Source organism: Caretta caretta, chromosome 7, assembly GCF_965140235.1.
Source record: "Caretta caretta isolate rCarCar2 chromosome 7, rCarCar1.hap1, whole genome shotgun sequence".
In the NCBI taxonomy this organism is placed as follows: domain Eukaryota; kingdom Metazoa; phylum Chordata; order Testudines; family Cheloniidae; genus Caretta; species Caretta caretta.
The window spans coordinates 13,640,718-13,664,631 of record NC_134212.1 but is presented as its reverse complement, the minus strand read 5'-3'; the positions used below and the strand labels follow the sequence as shown (position 1 = coordinate 13,664,631).

The 23,914-nt window shown below is 39.6% G+C and overlaps 1 protein-coding gene across 3 annotated transcripts in view; it reads right to left on the bottom strand.

Moving 5' to 3' along the window:
* Positions 1-23,914, bottom strand: part of CNTN6 (contactin 6) — a 230,894-nt gene that overhangs the window by 4,014 nt on the left and 202,966 nt on the right. For all 3 annotated transcript variants that reach the window (XM_048858291.2, XM_048858290.2, XM_048858292.2), the window contains 6 exons: positions 23,030-23,188; positions 22,789-22,938; positions 18,216-18,286; positions 11,855-12,089; positions 11,056-11,171; positions 9,413-9,599 (listed from right to left, as the gene is read on the bottom strand). In XM_048858291.2, the coding sequence (XP_048714248.2) occupies positions 9,413-9,599; positions 11,056-11,171; positions 11,855-12,089; positions 18,216-18,286; positions 22,789-22,938; positions 23,030-23,188 (918 nt within the window). The remainder of the gene's footprint in view (positions 1-9,412; positions 9,600-11,055; positions 11,172-11,854; positions 12,090-18,215; positions 18,287-22,788; positions 22,939-23,029; positions 23,189-23,914) is intronic.

Genomic DNA, 23,914 nt, shown 5'->3' with positions numbered 1-23,914 from the left:
ACACAAATTATCTACTGAGAAAAGTGAAATTTTAGAATATAGGAAGAATCTGTTACTTTTGGCCTATACTAAGTACACTGAATAGATTTCGTTAAATTTTAAGTACTATTATGAGTATTTAGATGTAATGTATTACAAAATGTTTTTCTATGTGGATATCAGAAAAAAACAAAATATGAGGTCACAAAGCTTGAAACAAGCTCAATGTACAAGTCTGTTTTTGATAGATCAGACTGCCAGGGTTTTAGGAACCCTTGTGTACAGTAGACAGAGTAGACTTTTGAAGGCACAAATAACATGCATTAGGTGCTAGATCCACAATGTTTCAGATCCTCAAAGGTATTTAGGTGACTAATTCCTGTTACAATCAATTGGAGTTACACACCTAAATGCCTTTAAAAGTTTAGTGCCTAAATTGAACCTTTCTGCACCACTGAGATCCAATGCTGAATTTAGGCACCACTGAGATCCTCAAAACCCTGCTCATCTGCCACCTAACCCAGTAGGCACCTGGAGTCCTCAAGGAACCTAAGCTTCTACTTGTGGGCATGTGCAAAAAATGCCTAAGTCCTGAGTGCCACCAAGTTGCTTTGTGCCCTAGCCACGCCAGGATTCCTAAATGAAGTGTTCCCCTGCCTGCCTTGCTTGTGGGACCCAATCTGGTACGTATGCTCACAATCCTCTGTCTCTTTTTTCATGAGAAAGGACTGACTAGGCTTAGGAGACTAATTCCAGGAGAGGGTTAATGGGTCAAACAGGGGTAGGTGCATCCCTTTTGCCTGGAGTTAGGCACCTAAATATCTTGGAGTGGAGACTGGGGTGGGACTTGAACCCCTCCCCACTCCTTGGCATGTCCTAGTGGCTAGTTTAGGGAGCTCCTCATTCAGCTTGCTGGACTAAGTCCCCTTTATGGATCTAGACCAAGTGCCTAAGTGCTGTTTGTGACATTGAAAATCTACCCTAAAATGACTGGGATTAAATCCTGCAAAATTCAGAGTTCTCCACAGATGTGTGAAGTTGAAACTGCATCTCTGAAGTAAATCTGAGATTTAGAATGGTGGATTGTATCCTGTTGTATGGTGTATCCTTCTTGGTTAGGGAACACTTCTGGGAAGAAAGCATTTAGAAATTAAGGGAATAAGAAGCGATTGCCTGCACTAGCATGTGGCCCATCTGTGACTGCTAATAGAAAATATCTCCAACAGCCAGAGATGGAACACCAGATGGGGTGGGCTTTGAGTTACTACAGTGAATTCTTTCCTAGGTGTCTGTCTGGTTGATCTCACTGACATGCCCAGGATCTAACTGATTGTCATATTTGAGATTGGGAAGGAATTTCCCCCCAGAGATTCTGGGGATTTTTTGCCTTCCCCTGATGCATGGGGCACAAGTCACTTTCTGGTTCGAACTGGAGTAAATGGTGGATTCTCTGTAACTTGACGTCTTCAAATCACGATGAGAGTATTTCAGTAACTCAACCAGAGGTTATAAATCTATTACAGGTTCTGTGGCCTGCAATGTGCAGGAGGTCAGATCAGATGATCACACTGGTCCCTTCTGGCCTTAAAGTCTATTAATGTAGACTTGGATTGGAAGGAAGATAATGGATTCATTTGGACCAGTAGGACTCCTATTGTTTTCATGACTGAGACCTAAAATTAACATGTTAATTTTCTGGGATCCATTTTCTTCCATTTTAAATCTATGCACTGCTGTTCCCACATCTGACCTTGACACTTAAAGTATGTAAATTTATAAGGAACCTTTAATTTGGTAACAGTCTGTAATCTCTTTTGTTTCCTTCAGAGATGGAACAAACTAATTGTTACATTATGCAAGAAAAGTAGTGGTTTTTGTTTCATAATTGTGGAGAAGTTTAATCCTTTTTATCATTAGGAAAGGAAGATGTTGGTGAACAACTGAGGTGTAACCAAACAGATGTGTGTATATTTCAGCTGCTCCCTCACTGAGAAATAGTGTGAAAGCTGAGTGAATACTGATTTCTTTTTTTAAAAAAACATTCATGAACTTGCATAAAAAGAGAATTCACTTAAATGGTGTTCACAACCTCTTATTTGCTTTCCACAAACACTTTTTCAAGCAACTACTTGTTCACAAGGATGTTCAGTGAAGGGAAAGGGTCATGAATCCTCAACCAATTGTGTATTCTCACAGGTATTTTCATGGTAGTGTTGCAAGTACTTGTGCATGGATGATCGTCACCCCTTTCCAAAGAGCCACCACAAAGGTCTTTGTTGTGCCAAAATGCATCTGTTTGCATCACAGGAGAGTTATCCAAACCTCCTCCTATATCTAAAAGTTGCAGTTATCCGATCAGAGAGCATAGGTAATATTTTGTTAGTAAGGTGACCAGTCATACAGCATGAATAGCAAATTACAAATACCATAGTCATAACTCAAAGCAACAGATGCAATGAAGCGTTCACAAAGTCTAAAATGCACACAGTGAAATATCCTCACAACTAGTGTTCATCAAATAGATTGTAATAATGAGCATGGCCTCATTTCAGCAAAGCATTTAATTATGTGCTTAACCTTAAAGCAATGGGATTGCTCGCATGCTTAATGCTAAGCATGTGCTTGGCTCTGTTGGGGTTTATGTCTCTAAAAACTGAAATCTGTCCCATATAATGTGCAAAGAAAAAGAGGGGATAAATTGATCTGTGCCAAGGACAATAAGATGGACTTCCCTGAAGATACACAAACTTTGCCTAATTAGATTCTGGCTGCCTTTGTGCAGCAAAACTGAGGGGGAGGGGAAGGAGATTGCAGAGGGAAGTCTGTGCCATACTACTATATGTATGTAAAAGCCACCCAGAATCGAGAACTAGTGTTTGTTCCCTTCGGCACAAGGATGTAGGCTGGCCAGTCACCATGAATTTCCTAAACACCAAAGGAGTAACCAAGACCTCCAAAACATGTAGCCAAGAGCCAAAATTCATGGCAGTCACATTTGCCAACCTAATAAACAATCATATGGCTCTATGTGTAATGGTGTCCTTGCTGTGATAAATATATAGCATGCTGTGATCTTAGTTGTATTTAATAATTTTTGGCTTACATAGCAGAATAAAAAAAATGCAGAGTGCACATTAATTTTCTTGCTTTATCAAACAATCAATTAGCTCCAAAATGGAATCTCAGCTGTGCTATCCATTCCCACTCAGTACCTTCACAGCCTCCTTGCAGGCTGCTTTCTCAGTATCTGCCCAGGTCCTTCCTTCCACACTCACTGCTGCTACCATGTCCTGGTGGGGAGGCACCACTGGACACTGTTAGCACAGTGTGTACACAGACAGCATTGTGGGCTAGGGTGGTCACCAAGTGAAGAGCAAAGGGAGGAGGAGCACTTTCAATTTGCCTGCTCCACGGTTGGATTCCTAATAAAAATGGGCTAAGAGGGGAAAACTTTGTGAGTGAAATTCAGTTTCTCCTCAACCATCCCAGTGGGGTCCCCCCACTATCCCCAAAGTGGAATGAGCCAAGAGGCTCCCCTCCCTACTGCACTACCCATCAACAAGGCTCCAGTGGAGCAATATGACCAGGGATGCCCTGTGGTCTCAGCTGCCCCTTAAAATGGTATCCCATCAGTGAAGAGGGTTACAACAGGACTGGTATATGGCCTGTGGTACTACCATCCTCTCCAGAGAATCCCTGAGGAGCTTGAGGAGGGGAGGATGTATGATTCACCAGCCTCACTCCATCCTACCTACGCCTCTATTTTTCCCTCCATATTTGTAAGGCAGATTTCACAAATAAATAAATAAACAAACAAATAAAAACATAAAAGCTCGGGGCCAGATCCTTTGCCCTCCACCTGGCTGCTGCAAACCTTGTATAGCTAATGTGGTATTCTGGGATTCCTCCATGTAGCCAGCAGTACTCTGTCCACTCCTAGCCCCACCACTGAAGGGGATACATCTGGGGAGGCCTGAAGGTGTAGCTGGAGTTCACTGTGCTAATGGAACAGTCAGTGGGGCAGTCACTACTTGCGTAAATTAGAGCTGTCCTCCAAATTACTTTGGAGGTCAGATTGGCCCCCAGCCAGTCCTAGATTGGTGGACAAGAAAGGTAGCTTACAGCTATCTTTCCCATCCCTCACACCTCCTTGGAGCTGTGTAGAAAGCCATGTGACTGGACTGGGAGATTTGGCCTACAGAGAGAAAATAATGTGAATACAATATTATTCTTAAAATAAATTAAGCAAACAAACAAAAGCCTAACAGTCTTTGCAATATTTGGAATTAGACTTTCTTGAGCTAGAAGCTTCATCCTATTGAATATTCTAATAGGCAGATCTCATTTTGATATATCATTCTAGTGCCATGATAATCAAAAGAAAACACAGATGCTTTACTAAACCACAAGTATTTTGGTACATAGAGAGAAGTGGGTATTTGGTGGTGGAGGTGGGAACTTATCAATGAAGCTGCTTGTGAACATAGTTACAAGTGCTTAACCTTTTTGCTGTCAGTCATAATAAATACTAAAGATAGGCCTAAAACACACAGATCCAAATCCCCTTGAACTGTGGGGAATTTCAGTTCTAGATCAGAACTTCATAGTTCAGGCCCATACCTACTCTACATTCTTATACATTGTCCTCTAGTAATAAATATTAGAGTATCTAGAGAGCTAGTATCTAGTTTCATTTATTATTACTATTACTTGATTCTTATCACATATAAAGCACCTGTCTTCTGAGGAATTTAGGTTTTTTCAAATATTAGTAAACGAGACCTCATAATGTTGGAGTATAATTGCACCCATTAATAGATAGATAAATTAAGGTTCTAAGAAATTAAGAGACAGATTCTGCCATTTTCAGTCATGGTGAGTAACACCTCACTGTGTGCATAGGTGACCAATTGCACCACTTGAATGACAGACTGTAAATTTCAAATACTCTGTAACACGGTGGCTCGCCTCTTTAAGTGCCAGCCAACCCTAGTTACTATGCAGGCATACCCAAGCAGGGCTCAACCGTATCTGCTATTAAGGGCAGCAGAAAGCTGCAGAGATGATATTCCCTAGGAAAATAGAGTGGGGATGGAGGGAGACGACTGATTGTGGAGAGCAAATAGACTACAGCAGAGAACACTGAAATACCAGAGCTGAGCTGAGAGAGTTATGGAGGACTTCTAAGAGAGAGATAAAAAGGTTGCTGGGAGCAAGTAGGTTCCAGCACAGAAATCTGGGACTCTGGGATTGAGATCATGAGCAGGAGGCCTCCAAGTGACTTGATGAAAAGATGTAAACAGATCAACTTGCGGAGGGATTTGAATATTTATTAATTTAATAAACCAGAAACTGAGGAGAAGTGTGAAAGGACAAAAGGATTTGTGAGTTATAGAAGAAGCCCTTAAAAGGCAGAAATTGAGGTAGGGGCTATTTGCAGGACTGCCTTGAGGCCACAAGAAGGCACTCAGACACACAATGACATATTCAAACTGCTATATGTAGTAAGCAGCTCACAAGAAATCCATAGGCTAAAAAGTTTCACCCAAAATAATCATTTTGAAGGGTAAGTTTATCTGCATAAAGCAGTCACTTCAGACAGGAAAAAGGACTAAATTCACTAGATAAACTGTTGGTTACAAATTTTGTGTTCAGCTCTAATTCTGATGTACTCTTTTGAGGAATAGGCAAAATTCAGTTTTGCTGATAGTGAAGGTTACAAAAAGAAAACATACATTTTCTCTCTTCTACAAGACAATCAAAATGATACCTTTTAATTTTTCTAGCAGCAAAAGTTGTAGATCCGTTCCAGGAAGCAGTATGTAAGTTGTGGGCTGAAGGTGGGGAGATGGGACCCAAGGTTATGATGACCAAATTTATTGTGGGTAAAATAAACTATATGAACTGTAACTGAAATGTAGAGTGAGAAGGAAGAAAAGGAGTACTAGTGGCACCTTAGAGACGACCCAATTTATTTGAGCATAAGCTTTTGTGAGCTACAGCTCACTTCATCGGATGTATTCCGAAGTGATAAGGGTAGATCTTGAATTATTTGGCCTTCCCTTACGCCCTAAGTATGATTCTGTCAATGGAGCTAAGTGTCCAATTCCCATTGAATTTCAATGGGCATTGGACACCTAACTCACTAAATCCCTTTTGAGCATTGCAGTCTTTTTCTAATTCATAAAAAGATACATTGTAGCATTTTGATGTGTACTACTTAAAGGGAATTTCATGATTATATTTAAATGCATTGTTAGTCCGCATAAAGTTCTCTACCTGTGCATACATGACCACCTCTCCATATGCAAACAAGAAGTATAAAATCTAAAAAGGAGATGCAGTTAAACAAAAATAAGCATGGCAACACTCAATAAAATTGTCTCTTAAATTGACATTAATAGGGGATTCACTCTTTCTAAAGCCTAATATTCAGGAGCAACAAGCAAATGCAAAAGATTTTGAGAACATTGAGGGCTTTTCACACACACTCTAATTCTGGTCTGAGAACTCCACTCTAACTCTAATTTTTCTAATAATACTTGAAATATATAAAGAGAAAAGGAAAACTGTCCTCATAAGCTGGATGTACTGGGCACTATTGAGCTTTCATAATGTATCATAACACTACATATTAAAAAGTCATTTGGTTCCTCTTAGTTGCCAATATGTTTTGCTTTCAGGATATGCCATATTTCCAGGTTCTATGCCAGGTTTCTGCCTAAGTTATTTTTCACTTCCAACTCAGAAACCACTGAAAATTAGGAATTTATTATGAAAATTATGCCAAAAATGTATAGCAGAGTTTCCAGACAGCACTATAATAATATATTTGGCTTTATAGAGCCCCTTGTATGTGTATTTTTTCATCTCTAGAAATGATATGTAATAAAGGCAGAAAAAAAGCAGAATTAGGACTGGGGTTAAGATAAATATGTGAGAAGTATCTCATAAATATAAAGGGAAGGGTAACCACATTTCTGTATACAGCGCTATAAAACACCTCCTGGCCAGAGGCAACCTCCTGTTACCTGTAAAGGGTTAAGAAGCTCAGCTAACCTGGCTGGCACCTGACCCAAAGGACCAATAAGGGGACAAGATACTTTCAAATCTTGGGGGGGGGGGGAGGCTTTTGTTTTGTGCTCTTTGTTTACGTGTTGTTCTCTCTTGGGACTGAGAGAGGCCAGACAGAAATCCATCTTCTCCAACCCATCCTAATCCAAGTCTCCAATATTTCAACCAGTATAGGTAAGCCAGGCAAGGTGTATTAGTTTATCTTTTGTTTTATGTGAATTTTCCCGGTGTTAAGAGGGAGGTTTATTCCTGTTTTCTGTAACTTTAAGGTTTTGCCCAGAGGGAGATCCTCTGTGTTTTGAATCTGAATATCCTGTAAAGTATTTTCCATCCTGATTTTACAGAGATGACTTTTACCTTTCTTTCTTTTTTAATAAAATCCTTCTTTTAAGAATCTGACTGATTTTTCCATTGTTCCAAGATCCAGGGTTTGGGTCTTTGATGATTTTGTAACCAACTGGTTAGGATACTATTCTCAAGCCTCCCCAGGAAAGGGGGTGTGTAGGATTTGGGGGGATATTTTAGGGGAAGACATCTCCACGTGGTGTCTTTCCCTGTTCTTTGTTTAAAATGCTTGGTGGCAGCATACTGTTCAAGGGCAAGGCAAAGTTTGTACCTTGGGGAAGTTTTTAACGTAAGCTGGTAAGAATAAGCTCTTTCATGCAGGTCCCCACATCTGTACCCTAGAGTTCAGAGTGGGGAAGGAACTTTGACAGGTATTCTGAATGTATTTGATAGCAAGGAAAAACTGAATACCACTTAGTAACTTATATGTCTAACATTCCCACCACTGTATCTAATTAAGGATCAGTACAATTTCTAGCTGTAAATGCTATCAATCTTCAAGGGGCAAAAGAAGTTTAAGTAGCTGATTTAAGCCTTTGACAACAATGTGCTTATTTAGATCTCATCTAGACATGACATGTCTGGTTAATATTCAGATTTTGTTTTGAATCTGCCATATGGTATGCACATGCATGCTCAATATTGCTCAAATTTTTTCTGCAAACTCTTGCTATTTTTATCCATTTTATCCAGTGCCCACTGACCTTAATGACTTCCACAGGAATTGGATCAGTCTTAAATCTTATTCTTATCATGATTCCACAAATACATCCCTTCTTTGTAGATCTGTGGCATAATGCTTTTTCTAATGAATGTTTACTGTTAACTAATAGGTCTCTCACCACTTTAAAGACTCTATCCTTCAAGATGCTTGGTAGCTCCTGGACTGCGCTTGATACTTCCAGCATCTTGCAGAATCAAGCCTTAAAACACCATCAGTTATTAGCTTAATTGGACAGCAGTCTAAAAAGGGAGTGGCATGTTTTGTCATAATTCTGTTACTATGGGAAATTTAAATGACTAAATAATCTGCCTTTATATGAATCCAGTACATATATTTGTTTCACTCTGCAGAACAGTGGAAGACAGCAATGTAACCAGTAACATTTACAAAAGAACCCACCCCAAATTCATATTCCTGGTTCCAGATATTGTTGTTTGCCATTTGGAACAGTTTTTCTTTATTGACTCGCTATCTCTTTTGAAATCGCATATGAAAACATGCAGAAATGCAGCACATAATTGCTATTCAAAAGTAAATGTTTATCAATGGCTGCCACATGGCAGCATCTGAAATGCCATAGTAATTTTATGTTCTAAAAATGGGGAATTACTGGGGGGAATCACCTAAAGGTAGAATAGAACAGATAAAATAATCTGCAGGGGTGAAATCATGGTCCTATTGAAATCAATGGGAGTTTTGCCATTTAGATAAGTCTACATATTTAGATATGTCTACATTGCTCGCAACTGGCCCATTTCAGCTGACTTGGGCTTGATCTAAGGGACTGTTTAATTCTGGTGTAGACATTCGGGCTCAGCCCTCTAGAGCCTTGAAAGGTGGGAGGGTCCCAGAGCTCAAGATGCAGCTGGAGCCCAAATGTCTACACCGCAATTAAACAGACACTTAGCTCGAGCCCCTTACCCCTAGTCAGCTGGCACAGGCCAGACACAGGTGTCTAGTTGTAGCCTAGTCATATCTATTGTGGCCAGGATTTCACCCCAGGAGTTCCCTTTGCCTATTTACTGAATTGGCATTTCAGATATCACAGGGTAGGAAACTGTTGGTAAATGTTGACTTTTTAATGTTGACTACTCTGCCTATTAACAGCAGAGGGAGAGATAAATTAGTTTATTTTATTTTGTAAATGTACTGTTTAATTCTGTGAAGCTATTATGGATCCATTTATTAACATCACCACATAAAACAAAGATGCATTGTGATATGTTGATTTAAGGTTAGGCATTTGTTCTGCTTTTGTATAACTTATTGCGTATGAAATTAAATACGTACGTGACTTCTTAGTAGTGATGTTGACTGGAGTGCTGGATGGTCCTGTCCCAGCTGTGTTGTAAGCTCTTAATGTTGCAAAATATATTGTGTTGGCCTTTAGTCCTGTGATGTTTTTTGCTGTTACATTTCCACTGACTCTAACTTTACCAGCTGCGGTTTCCTTGGAATCATCTGTCCAGTATAAAACCTGAATATTAAGAGCAAAGAACAGGCAGTTCATTGTTTTCCCACCAATTACAGTCTTGATTGGAAATGAGACAAGCCAGCAACTAAGGTTTCAAGAAAGACAGCATGTTTTGTAATTGAAACTGTCAGGAAATAAAATTAACCATGAATATTTATAGTGAAGAAATAAAATTTCAGACTCTGAATACAAATTAGAAAAGCAAATGAGAAATCCTTAGCTTTATAGATGTCCAAAAGGGAAACCTTGATAAGGTAAGATATTTTAAAAGCTTGTCTGATTTTACTATTTGAGCATATTTGAAAAAGACTTAAAAAGACACAGTGAGACACTTATATCAGCCATCAAGGAGGTTTTTACTTATGAGTTTTGATACAATAGCAATTATTTACTTAGACCTTTCTCTTGCTCTAATGGATGTTTGATTTAGTAAGGCTTGCATACTCTACACCCCTGCCCCTTTGTTTGATACATATGTTCATAATGATAGGACAATAGAATTTTAAATATTTCTGTTGTCTGCCTTTGATGTATTCTAGGCTTATTTTATGTAGAGAAGTGGTTTTTTTTCATAGTGCATGTGAAATGGGTTGGATTTACAGCACTGGAAGCACAAATAATATTTCAGTGTTATTCATAGACCATATAGAGCACAAATAATGGTAATGTAAAAAACTTCCCCCCAACCTTCACCAGTGTGCCTTCCTGAAGGCACCACCTCTTGGGATCAATTCTTTCCCAATTTACATCCCAGGAAAACCCATTGATACCAATGGGGTTGCATGTGGTGTACATCCAGGTGGAGTTTGGATCAAGTCTTCACGACCATTCAGTACTAGAGACTGCCAATCAGTGTGTGAAATGGGGAGAAATGTGCTGTTATTGTAAGCGGTTATTTTTTATGACCTGGACAGCTATTCACTAGGAGCTGGACTGAGAATACCAATGTATTTCATATAAGCTACAGAACAGTCTTTTGATGGTAACTACTTTCAGTTACTCTCAATTTCAAATGGATTTGTACTGGTGACCCAATGTTAAAATACTTGCTCTAGCTCATCTATATGCCTCAAAGCCACCCGATGTTGCTCAGATACTATAGTGATGATTATGTTATAACAACATGAATGGATGGCTAGATAGTTATGGTTTTTAGAATAAAATGCAAGTCTTCTTGTAGTACTCAATGCAAAAGTGTAGACCTAAGTGCTGTTCGTGAAAATTTAATTTACTTTAGTTCAGAAGGCAAAGACAGAACTGCGGTACAGGACTGTAAATACTTGTGTTTATTTCAGGTGAAATGTTGCTAATGAGAGTTGGGTGAAAGTCTCTTATCCATTAACTCGCTGTAATGGAAGGCAAGCTAGAATATGCATGGCTTTCGGAAGAGATATGATTGCAGCGAAGTCTGAAATTAACATCTTTCAACAAAATATATAATTAATTTTGTGTGCATCACCTCATAGCCAAGTACCCTTCCTGTATGCCTGTTCCATGCAATAGCATTCCAAGATACTTCAACTTCAGAAGCTGAAAAGCTCTGCACAGAAACCCCCATTGGTGCAATCTGTGGCTCTGGGATCATAAGAAAGAAAATGCATGTCTGTAATAAATGCAATTTACAGAACATATCATTTGATTAAAAGTTAGAACATCAAACGTGCAAGAACTTAAAAGGAGTAAAAGGTATTATGGTTAAGGCACTAGTCTGTGACTCAGGAAATTTGGTTTCAATTCCTGGTTTTGCACAGACAGCATATGTGACCTTGGCTAAGTCAGTAAGGGCATGATTTTCAAAAATGCTTAGCACCTATACCTTGAGCCAGATTTTCAGAATAGCTCAGCTCTAATTTAAGCGACAAAATAAGTGGCCACATTTATAAAAGAGCTTGACATTTTGGATGCCAAACTTTTTAGAAGAATCTGGCAATAAGCAGCCTCGTCTAGCCTTCTTCTGAATCCACTCAGTGGGGGCTGCTAGATACGGAGTGGTTTTGAAAATCTGGCCCTGAGCTCTCTTCACCTCCAGCCCCTATCTATAAAATACATGTAATGTTTTTTTTCCTCTTCTACCACATTTTGCCTGTCTTGTGCATTTAGATTGTAATCTCTTTGGGGCATGGAGTGTTTCTTAGAATATCTGAGCAGTGCCTAGCACAGTGTGGCCTTGATCATGGCTGGGGGTCTACAAATGCTAATAGAACACAAATAAATGTAATGATAATAATAATAAATAAGTAATAATGAATACTGTTTACCATCTTCTCCTGAGTAGACAATGAATATAGAGCTCAGAGTCCCTTCTCCTTCATTATTGTAGACACCCACTTTAACTTCAAAAGGAGAGAGAGGTATAATACTTTCATTTCGGTAGACATACTTTGATGCTTCTACTGAAGCCACTACTGCCTTCGTCCAGCTTGTTGAACCAAGAGGCCGAAACATAATGATGTAGCCAAAACCTTCCCCGTTTTGTAGTTCTTCAGAAACTGACTGTAGATGGAGAGGAAATCAATCAATAAGCATTTGAAAGTATATATGGTTTTAATTGAATCTTCATTCTATCAGTATATTTCAGTTGTATTGATCTGGTTGACTGTGCCTTAGAGAAGATAATAGTGTTTTCTCCATCAGTCAATTTAATATTGAAATAAAAATCAAAACAATATATCCACTGAGGCAATCAATTTAGAAACAAAAGATTTGATCAGTCCCATTAAAGACATGCTCTTGCAAGTGTGAAGTTTTTTAAAATTAAAAGCATTTCACTCAACTCAGGATGTGTCTGAATCTTTTCCCCCCACAGGGACTGAAATGCTAATTTTGGATGATTTATAAGGAGAAAAGAATTTGTAAAAGAGCAAATGTATATACATAAGTGTATGTTAATTGCATACTTATAAGCACACCACTTTTATTTCAATTTTTAGCATGAGTGCCATCCCAAGTGCATAAAAATGTCCTTATTTAAGTTTGTCTTGCATAGAGATGTTACTGAAATCTCCTCTCAAGGTATCTATTAATGACTCATACCAAGCGGGCAATTTCATCAGCGCTGTTGCCAGTTTGCCCTTTTTCTTATGAGAAAAAAAATACTGCCACATTGGCATTTCAAGGAGAGAGAACATTTGTGTAATATTTTGAACAAGAAAGTGAAAGGATCAGTGCTGCATGATACAAGATATACTGGATGTATTCCTTAGCAATATATCACGTCGTGCAAATATTCACATCAAACAAAGATGCACTGAAAAGCAGCCATGCAAAAGTGATAGAAAATCTGGAGGTATACACAAAGGCAGGAAGAACACCTGAAGCTTCAGTGAGCTTAGCTTACAGTTCAAAGATCTACTGTGTGTTGGAATCACCATGACCATCAATATTGGAAAAAGGAGGAAAAAAAGCAAGAAGAGCATAACAAGTTTCCTAAGAATCATATTTTAGCTTATTTTCCTTAATCCTCCTGAGCCCAATGGCAAGCAAGACATGAAATAGTAAAGCTTAGCATCTATATTGAGCTTACCATCCTTGAAGTGCTTTACAAACATTAATCCTCAAAACCCTCCATAGTATAGTTTCCCCTTCTATTTCTTACTCAGGACTGAGAGAGTTAACTATGATAGATTATGGTGTGTGTGGGGGGGATATGTCAGAGTTTAAGCTATTTGCTAGAGCATTTAATTTGTTTTGAGGCTTTTGTGACCTCAGATTTAATCAGGGTGGTTAGTCAGTTCATCACAGGAAGCAGAAGAGTTGTGTTCTGTTTTGTTAGCCTGGTATAATAAGTGTCTCCCATGGCTGCTCCTCAGGACAGATTGTAGAGTCCAATATGTTAGATTTCAAAACAGGGATAATTTGATGTGGGTGTTTTGGGGTTGTTGCTGTTTTATTTCTTCATGATGGATGAACAGAGGAGAGGAAGCCAAAAAGTGGAGAAAATAGTATATTGAAAAATAAGAAAATCATCATTGAAGTGACATGGGTACACAGGGTGCCTGATATACAAGACGAGAAATACCTTTGTAGCACTAATAAAAAGCCCATTGTGCAATCTAAACTCTGATTCCAAGATTCCTATTTGCTCAGTAAGAAACTGTAAAATATTTTACTGGAATCACCATTTGCTCTTAGATTCTTTCCATGGAGGGAAGAAAATAACAGCAGTGTCATCTCTCAAGGCCATGGAAATCAAGAGCTGCCACTTATTTCTTGACATTGTGTAATAGAAGAAGAGTTTATCTAAGGAGGCTGAGTGAAATGTCAGTTTAACATATGATCAAACACAGGTGAATTTTGATTAGTTGTGGCCACTAATTATGGAAATTGCACCATTTAATTGTCCTTAATCTTCTCTAGAATTACACCCTATCTATGAGTTCAGGACTCTCCACTCTTTACAAAGGGAAGCAAACTCTAGGGGCAGGATCAGATCATGCTCCCCCATCACCCTGAACCATGGAGGAAGTTCCATCACTTAGAGAGGGAGCACTGTGAATTGAGGAGCCTGACCCAAAGTCCACTAAAATAAATGGGAGTCTTTCCCCTTAAAACGTGTTTCATTTTGTAGAATGTCATATATACTCACTCTCCCCAGCTCTCTCCTACACAGGAAAGGGTGTGGCCTACTTATAGATTCATAGATATTTAGGTCAGAAGGGACCATTATGATCATCTAGTCTGACCTCCTGCACAACACAGGCCATAGAATTTCACCCACGACTCCTACAAAAAAACCTCACACCTATATCTGTGCTATTGAAGTCCTCAAATCGTAGTTCAAAGACTTCAAGGAGCAGAGAATCCTCCAGCAAGTGACCCGTGCCCCATGCTACAGAGGAAGGCAAAAAACCTCCAGGGCCTCTTCCAATCTGCCCTGGAGGAAAATTCCTTCCCGACCCGAAATATGGCGATCAGCTAAACCCTGAGCATATGGGCAAGATTCATCAGCCAGATACTACAGAAAATTCTTTCCTGGGTAGCTCAAATCCCACCCCATCTAACATCCCATCACAGGCCATTAGGCCTATTTACCATGAATATTTAAAGATCAATTAATTACCAAACTCATGTTATCCCATCATACCATCTCCTCCATAAACTTATCGAGTTTAATCTTAAAGCCAGACAGATCTTTTGTCCCCACTGCTTCGCTTGGAAGGCTATTCCAAAACTTCACTCCTCTGATGGTTAAAAACCTTCGTCTAATTTCTAGTCTAAATTTCCTAGTGGCCAGTTTATATCCATTTGTTCTTGTGTCCACATTGGTACTAAGCTTAAATAATTCCTCTCCCTCTCCGGTATTTATCCCTCTGATATATTTATAGAGAGCAATCATATCTCCCCTAACCTTCTTTTAGTTAGGCTAAACAAACCAAGCTCCTTGAGTCTCCTTTCATAAGACAAGTTTTCCATTCCTCGGCTCATCCTAGTAGCCCTTCTCTGTACCTGTTCCAGTTTGAATTCATCCTTCTTAAACATGGGAGACCAGAACTGCACGCAGTATTCCAGGTGAGGTCTCACCAGTGCCTTGTATAACGGTACTAAAACCTCCTTATCCCTATTGGAAATACCTCTCCTGATGCATCCCAAGACCGCAGTAGCTTTTTTCACAGCCATATCACATTGGCAACTCATAGTCATCCTATGATCAAACCAATACTCCAAGGTCCTTTTCCTCCTCCGTTACTTCTAATTGATGCGTCCCTAGCTTATAACTAAAATTCCTGTTATTAATCCCTAAATGCATGACCTTACACTTCTCACTATTAAATTTCATCTTATTACTATTACTCCAGTTTACAAGGTCATACAGATCCTCCTGTAGGGTATCCCTGTCCTTCTCTAAATTGGCAATACCTCCCACCTTTGTATCATCCGCAAACTTTATTAGCACACTCCCACTTTTTGTGCCAAGGTCAGTAATAAAAAGATTAAATAAGATTGGTCCCAAAACCGATCCTTGAGGAACTCCACTGGTAACCTCCCTCCAGCCTGACAGTTCACCTTTCAGTTCACCGTTGTAGTCTCCCCTTTAACCAATTCCTTATCCACCTTTCAATTTTCCTATTGATCCCCATCTTAACCAATTTAACTAATAATTCCTCATGTGGCATGGTATCAAATGCCTTACTAAAATCTAGGTAAATTAGATCCACTGCGTTTCCTTTGTCTAAAAAATCTATTACTTTCTCAAAGAAGGAGATCAGGTTGGTTTGGCACGATCTACCTTTTGTAAAACCATGCTGTATTTTGTCCCATTTACCATTGACTTCAATGTTCTTAACTACCTTCTCCTTCAAAATTTTTTCCAAGACCTTGCATACTACAGATGTCAAACTAATAGGCCTATAATTACCCGGATCACTTTTTTTCCCTTTCTTAAAAATAGGAACTATGTTAGCAATTCTCCAATCATACGGTACAACCCCTGAGTTTACAGATTCATTAAAAATTCTTGCTAATGGGCTTGCAATTTCTTGTGCCAATTCCTTTAATATTCTTGGATGAAGATTATCTGGGCCCCCCGATTTAGTCCCATTAAGCTGTTTGAGTTTCGCTTCTACCTCAAATGTGGTAATGTCTACCTCCATATCCTCATTCCCATTTGTCATGCTACCATTATCCCTAAGATCCTCTTTAGTCTTATTAAAGACTGAGGCAAAGTATTTGTTTAGATATTGGGCCATGCCTAGATTATCCTTGACCTCCACTCCATCCTCAGTGTTTAGCGGTCCCACTTCTTCTTTCTTTGTTTTCTTCTTATTTATATGACTATAGAACCTTTTACTATTGGTTTTAACTCCCTTTGCAAGGTCCAACTCTACTTGACTTTTAGCCTGTCTCACTTTATCCCTACATGTTCTGACCTCAATAAGGTAGCTTTCCTTGCTGATCCCTCCCTTCTTTTACTCCCTATATGCTTTCTGCTTTTTCTTAATCACCTCTCTGAGATGCTTGCTCATCCAGCTTGGTCTACAACTCCCGTCTATGAATTTTTTCCCCTTTCTTGGGATGCAGGCTTCCGATAGCTTCTGCAGCTTTGATTTAAAATAATCCCAGGCCTCCTCTACCTTTAGATCCGTAAATCCTTCAGTCCAATCCACTTCCCTAACTAATTTCCTTAATTTTTAAAAGTCAGCCCTTTTGAAATCAAAAACCCTAGGTGCAGATTTATTTTTATTAATCCTTCTTGCCTGGTCTCCACCCTGCAATCTGGGTTGAATCCTCCTTTTCATATATCTAGATATAGGTTGACATTTTCTAAGACAACTAAAATATTTAACAGTGTAACTCCCATTAATTTCAGTGAGAGTTGTGTGTGTCTAAATCCTCTAATTAGCTCAGAAAATCCAAGCCACGTTTCTTATCTTTAACAAAAAACCTGAAGGGAAGGAAGTGTTTTAGGTGTCTATCATTGATTCTAGGAGTGGTGACTGGAGTTTTAGTCCAGACCGTATCTTGTGGTTTGTATTTTTTAAGCAAGAGATTTCCTTTGGATGTGTGATTGGTCTTTAATCCTCTAATACTAAGTGTATGCATTGAAGACCTCATCTCTTTTAATACATGATAGTTTATGCCTTGTCAGCTTTATTAGAGCATAAGCTTTCGTGGGCCACAGCCCACTTCATTGGATGTTAATGGTATCTAGTTTGCATATTAATTCAAGCTCAGCAGTTTCTCGTTGGAGTCTGTTTTTGAAGCTTTTCTGTTGCAAAATTATAAATGGACACAAATCTGACATCAGGAATCATAACATTCAAAAACCGGTAGAACACTTCAATCTCTCTGGCCACTCAGTAAAAGATTTAAGGGTGGCAATTTTGCAACAGAAAAGCTTCAAAAACAGTCTCCAATGAGAAACTGCCGAGCTTGAATTAATATGCAAACTAGATACCATTAACTTGGGTTTGAATAGAAACTGGGAGTGGCTGGGCCATTACACATATTGAATCTATTTCCCCATGTTAAGTATCCTCGCACCTTCTTGTCAACTGTCTAAATGGGCCATCTTGATTATCACTGCAAACGTTTTTTTCTCCTGCTAATAAAAGCTCATCTTAACTAATTAGCCTCTCACAGTTTGTATGGTAACTTCCAACTTATATATCTTACTACATGTTCCATTCTATGCATCCAATGAAGTGAGCTGTAGCTCATGAAAGCTTATGCTCTAATAAATTTGTCAGTCTCTAAGCTGCCAAAAGTACTCCTGTTCTTTTTGCGGATACAGACTAACACGGCTTCTACTCTGAAACCTGCCTTGTCAGCTTAGTATTCAAGAATAAACAACATGCAAACAAAAATGTAAAAAATGTTTAATGCAGAAAATGGCCAAGCAGATTAGCGTGTTAAGCAATTTTCTGTATAATAGAGATAACAGGGTTATAGACGTGTTCTAAATATATTTAGAGTATGCCTCTCAAACTGTTTAGTTCTATAAATTATTAATGACAAAGAAAACCTGATCTGTATCTTTCTGAGTATTTCTTTGCCAGGCAGAGGGTGAAAAATCCTGGCTCAAATTAAATCAATGACAAAACTCCCATTGGCTTCAAGGGACCTAGGATTTCACCCACATTCTTTTAGAAAACTGTTTCGATCAATTGATTTAAAAGTTACCTCCCATGCGATGACAAGCTCAGAGCGACTCCCTCCACCTCCGCTCACATTTGTAGGTGCCACTAGAGGAACTAAAGAACAAAGGACATTTGTGACTTGCGATTCACAGCAGCTGTTGTCAGATGCATGATTGCAGTCTCGCATTTCAGCTGTTTTTATATACAGGGATTCCGCTTTTCAAAATGCAATACATGGACTCTGTGGTACAACAGTATACTTTAAATGAGTTTAAATTATATTTACACATTTTCAGTTTTCTAAGACTGGGGACACAGAATGTGCCTGATACATGGGTATCCTGGCTCGAAAAATTAAAGAACCCAGTAACATCAAGCATCTGACGCTAATATGCATCAAATGATTGGCAAATGTTCCATTCAGACTGTAGCTATGTCCATTCAGATTGTAGTTGTATGGCAAATGTTCCATTCAGACTATTGATTTTCTGGCTAGTTATATATTTGTGCAGTAAACATGTTGATAGAGAAATATATATTTTTAATTAAATATAGGTTTTCCTTTTTCTTAAGAAACTCAGCACTCAAAAAAAAAATGCCACCACATTTGTTCTTGTCGTTTGACAAGCAATCAGAAGAGGCCAATGGTGCATAAATATAGGGGCCTGATTCACCATGACACTATAGTTCCAGTGTCCAACTAATGTAATGCAGTGGTGATTCAAGCTGAGGAGCATACTTCATAGAAATCCCAAGTGAGGGATGGGGAAGGGAGGCAAGAAAGCCCAGGAAATTCCCTTCATCTTGCAATAAGTTCCCAGCAAAAGGAAACTGTTTTCAATTCTTTCTGTGAACCAGATTCTGCTACCTCACAATGTGCCAGATTCTGACAGCATTACTCAGATTAAATAGCAGCCCCCAAGTAGCACCATGGAGAAGGATTCTCACCTCCACTATGGCCCTTATACGTTACCACAGCAATGTAAAAAAAACCAAAAAAACAAAATTAGAATGCTGGAGCTAGCCAAAAGAGCATTCCCCTCATTAGTAGCTTTGCTCAAGGCAGTTTACTCTGCCTTACAAGGCCTCCACTGCAAGACTTGATGTAGAGTAAAGTCTGTGTCCCTTGTGTGATGTGGGCCAGAAGATATGTCAGCGTTGGAAAGGGTAGGGTTACATTTCATAGGTCCCTCAAATTATTGGGGCCTCAATGCACCTCAAGCAGGCCAGGTCTGAGAGTGAACAAAGGCTTAAAACCTTCTGAGCTGCAAGTTTTGTGCTGTGCCTCTCAGAGGCACACCATACAATCACACACATTGACTTCAGTGGGACAATGTGTGGACTAAGTTGGTATTAAACCAGAGTACAGGTAGAGGAATCTGACCTTATGGGCCAAATTCAGTCACCTTTACCTTGAGAAGTCCCTTATTCTTGTCAATCTTCTATGGGACTAATGACATAAATAAGCTACTACTCAATATCAGAAAGATAGCAGACATATATGTTGACATGCTTTGTATTGTTATTAACCAGATACATGACCACACACTAATTACTCCAGTACAGTTCTAAACCTTTGTGACGCTTCATCCCCTCTAGCAATTTTGTATATAAATCACAGTGTCTCTCCAAGAGAACATATTCTATAGCGCAAGTTTAGCCTCAAGCTCATATCTTCTGCACAACATTTCAGAGGACTGGGTGCAGACCAGTTGTTTTGCTTTGTTTTTCCATTTTTAGAAATTTGGAGAGAATATTGTTCAAAATGACTGTATTTGATTAAAGTAAAGTATTGATCTTTTGGTGGTTACATTTTATCACTCATATCCAACATCACTGTGTGCTTAATAGTTAAGGAATTTAAGATGGGAAGGAGGGGGATTAATCTAAAGAAGTAAATGAAGAAAAAGACTTTCAAGCCAGACTCAACTCGTGCTCCACTGTTCCATGAACCCGTTGATGCTCAATTAGCACATGTGTTAAATGAGTTCAGTCTTTACTACATTTGCATGGGGAAAAATTTATACTACTGCTCAACAGAGCCTCAACTGGGTCATAGTTGAGAAACAGATGAAAATTTACGGTTGAGTGCACCAACGGATGCTCAATTAATTCTCAGCTGCATTTTAATTAAATGAGCAGTGGCTCATTTGCATCCACAGATCTACTAATGCTCAATCAGGTTTTAGCTGGCAAAATAGCTATTACAACAGGGCATTTACAATTTACCCTTTCACTGCTAGTCTTCTGGTGCCACTGCTGTGTTCTCGCTGTGAATTCATATTCTGTTAAGAAAAGAATGCTAGGCTGTGTCTAGTATATCTCTCTGCACAGCAGTTGTATTCAGGCTGTATATACAGCAGCTGGAATGTTTTACAGCAATAAAGTGTTTAAGGCACTAGTGCCTGACCCAAAGTCCAATAGAATTAAGGGGAGTCTTTGCACTGGCTTCCATGGGCAATGGGTCAGGCCCTAGTGAATGCATTGTGAGAAAGTTGTTCTTTTCTCTTATTTCAATTGCTCCCTAATTCTCTATTTTAAATGGTCTTGTTGTTGGGTTTTTGTTTGTTTTTGCTATGCAAGTGCCATCTCTTCACATCTAGTCTTGTGCAGGCCCCTAGCAGAGCTACTGAAAGCTTTTCCTGATGGAAGGAAGCTTGAATTCCAACACACTAGTTCTCACTGACGCATCATGTAAACAGCAGCATTGCTAATTAAGGGAGGGAATCAAAAGTCCCTGACTGCAATAGGTGCTTCTGAAACCTCATCCTGAGAAGGTATTTTGGTATTTGTATCACTCTAGGTTGGTGAGGAATTAGAACCTCCCCTGGGCTATACTGAACTTCCATGCTCAGTCCTGTGTGAAGGATGGCACACAGCTGAACTGTCCCAAGAGCAGTTTTAGTAAGTCACAATTCCTCTCATACTCCCCACTTGCTCCAGGGGGAGAAGGTAGCAATTTATTATACCCCTTCTGGGGCTGCAGCATACTCCCCTTGCTCTTAAGAAAAGCCAGACTGTATCTTCACTCTATTCATCACCACCAGATGAATGAGAAGGGATGAGTCATCCCTTCCTGCTGTTTTGGGCCCCAGTCTTTAAAAAGCACATAGGCTCCCAGAGGATGGTAAAATGAAGGCAGCTGGGAGACTAAGGGAATTAGGCAGTTGGTGAGCACTTCTGACTTATTATTATTGATTAACTCGGAGGACAAAGGAGGAGCTCTTTTTGTACTGGGTACTTGCCATTGAGTTTGGTGAGATTCTGGGCTGGTTTCTGTGTTTTGAAATCTAGATGTGGTTGAGGTCTGTCTGGGCTAGATTGCCCTGCAGTTAGGTGAGTTAGCACCAGTTTTTTGGCAAGGCCTTTAGAAGTCAGAGCAGTTCAGTTTTTATTTGAATAGACCAGTAATTAGAGGCAGCTGAGTGAGAGGGGTTGAGTCACTCATTCCTGCTATGTGTGGGACCCGCACTTTTAAAAGTATGTACCAGGGTATGTCTACACTATAATTAGACAACTGAGACTGGCCTGTGCCAGCTGACTCAGGCTTGCAGAGCTTGGGCTAAGGCGCTATTTCACTGCAGTGTAGACATTTGGTCTTGGGGTGGAGCCTGAGCTCTGGGACCCTGAGAAGGGGGTAGGGTCCCAGAACTTGGGCTCCAGCCCAAGACCAAATGTCTACACCACATTTAAACAGTCCCTTCGCCCAAGCTCCACATCAGCTGGCCATTGTCCTTTAGTTGCACTGTAGACATTCTTCAAGTAGTTGGTAAGATGAAGGCAGATGGGAGCCTAAGGGAGTTTGCCAGTTGAGGAAGGTAGGTTTAAAAAAAAATACTTTCCCTAACTTGTAGGTACTCTACAAGGAAGAACCCACAATGGGAGAAAAATGGCATGTCGCCAACACTACTGCTATCTTTTCCTCTGATTGCACATATGGGGGCCCCCACCAGGTAGGTGTTATGACCCTGGTGGCTTCTGCTCAGGCTCTAGTCTAGACTTGCAGGGAATGCAGTTTGCATATCCCCACTGGCAAAAGCCAAGCAGGGGGAACCAACCAACATAAGAGGTGTTTGTTGGTAGAGTCCCTCATGAAGTAGGTAAAAGAGCTGAAGGAGGAGGTGGTTAGAGAAATGTGTATGGGCTAGGCTGACTTTGTAGCAAAGGGACTGATGTTTTGGCCACTGAAATCATTGAATACAATCCTATTGGCTTCAGTGGTCTTTGGATGACGTCCTAAGTTACTTCAACTATGCCCAGATACTCAGGTGATCTCAGACAAATTTTGAATAAAGATGTAAAATTTTGTTAGGGGTTCTACTCAGGAAGATGACATTAACCATTCCATACTGATGCTTTGCTCAGCGGTGGGCATGTTCACACCATTATAACAGGCAGAAAACAAGATCTGTGATTAGTGTTTAAACAATAGAATTCATATCTTGTTATAACAGTATGACCAACCTCAGACCCGGTGTAAGAAAGATAATCTCCATTGATATAATTGGAGCTTCATTAAGACTGAATTAGCATATTATGAACTGAAAGATGCTTCCACAAATGTAATGTACACAGGGAGGTTTCTAAAATCATTGGAACAAATCAGGAAAACTTACTTGATGCTTTTGTTCTTAGCAGCTCTGATGGTCTGCTTGGCTCCCCAATCCCAATGTTATTGCCAGCAACCACACGGAATTCATATTCAACCCAAGGGTTTAAACCAGTCACTGTTGCTGAATAGGTTCTACCATTGAGAACTTCAGGAACTAAATACAAAAGACATGTGAATGAAAATGCACCTTTGGAGTAAGTCTTGTGACATGCATGAAAGTGAACCAGAAATTTCAGATTTCTTACCTGTTGAAGCTGCCTGCCATCCAACTGAAAAAGGAGTCCTTGTCTGAACACTGTAGATCTGGACTGGACTATTATTATCTGTTCCTGGTCTCCAGCATAGCAGGGCAGTAGTGCTAGAAATGTGTTCGATTCTAACATCTTGTGGGGGACCTGGAGGGCCTTATAGAAACATATATTTTAGAGTAACTGATGCCCTAGGATATTGAATTCATTGTTGGACTGGATTGTGCAACCCATATTCACTCACTGAAGTCAGTGGGCCTGTCTCATGGAAATAAGGGCTCACCCACATGAGTAAGAGTTACATAATCTAGCTCTCAAGGTTTCATGTCTTCATTAAATGCTTGAAAAAATGACATTCCTGGGGTATTTAAAACAAGATATTGAACATAAATATCTCTATTGTTAGCATGAAGGAACCAGAACTCAGTTGAAAGAGCTTTATTATATGACTATGTAAAATAAGATTTTGGACCTCACATTCTCTGAATATCCAAAATTCCCACTGAAGCTAATGGGGGATTAGGGTCTGCAAAGGTTGTGAGACGGAGCCTTATATCTAATAGAATTTGACTTTTCCTAAAGTTTGAAATGGATGCATAATTGAGCTTCAACATCTATCATAGAGCATCTTCTTAGATTCTTAATTGTATCCCTGTATTTTAACAAGGGCCACAAAATTGGAGTCCCAGCAACCAGTAGAATGCACAGAATGTTCCATCCTAAGAACTCTAAATGGGGGGAGGAGAGAAGGCAGGATCATGACATTGCCTCTTTGCACCAATGTGAAGAATAACCTGGGCACACCTGTGGGGGAGCAGGATGTGCCATTCTGAAGGCTGGTGCAAACTGTGGAGACAACCTCCCCATTTACTGGAATGCCTG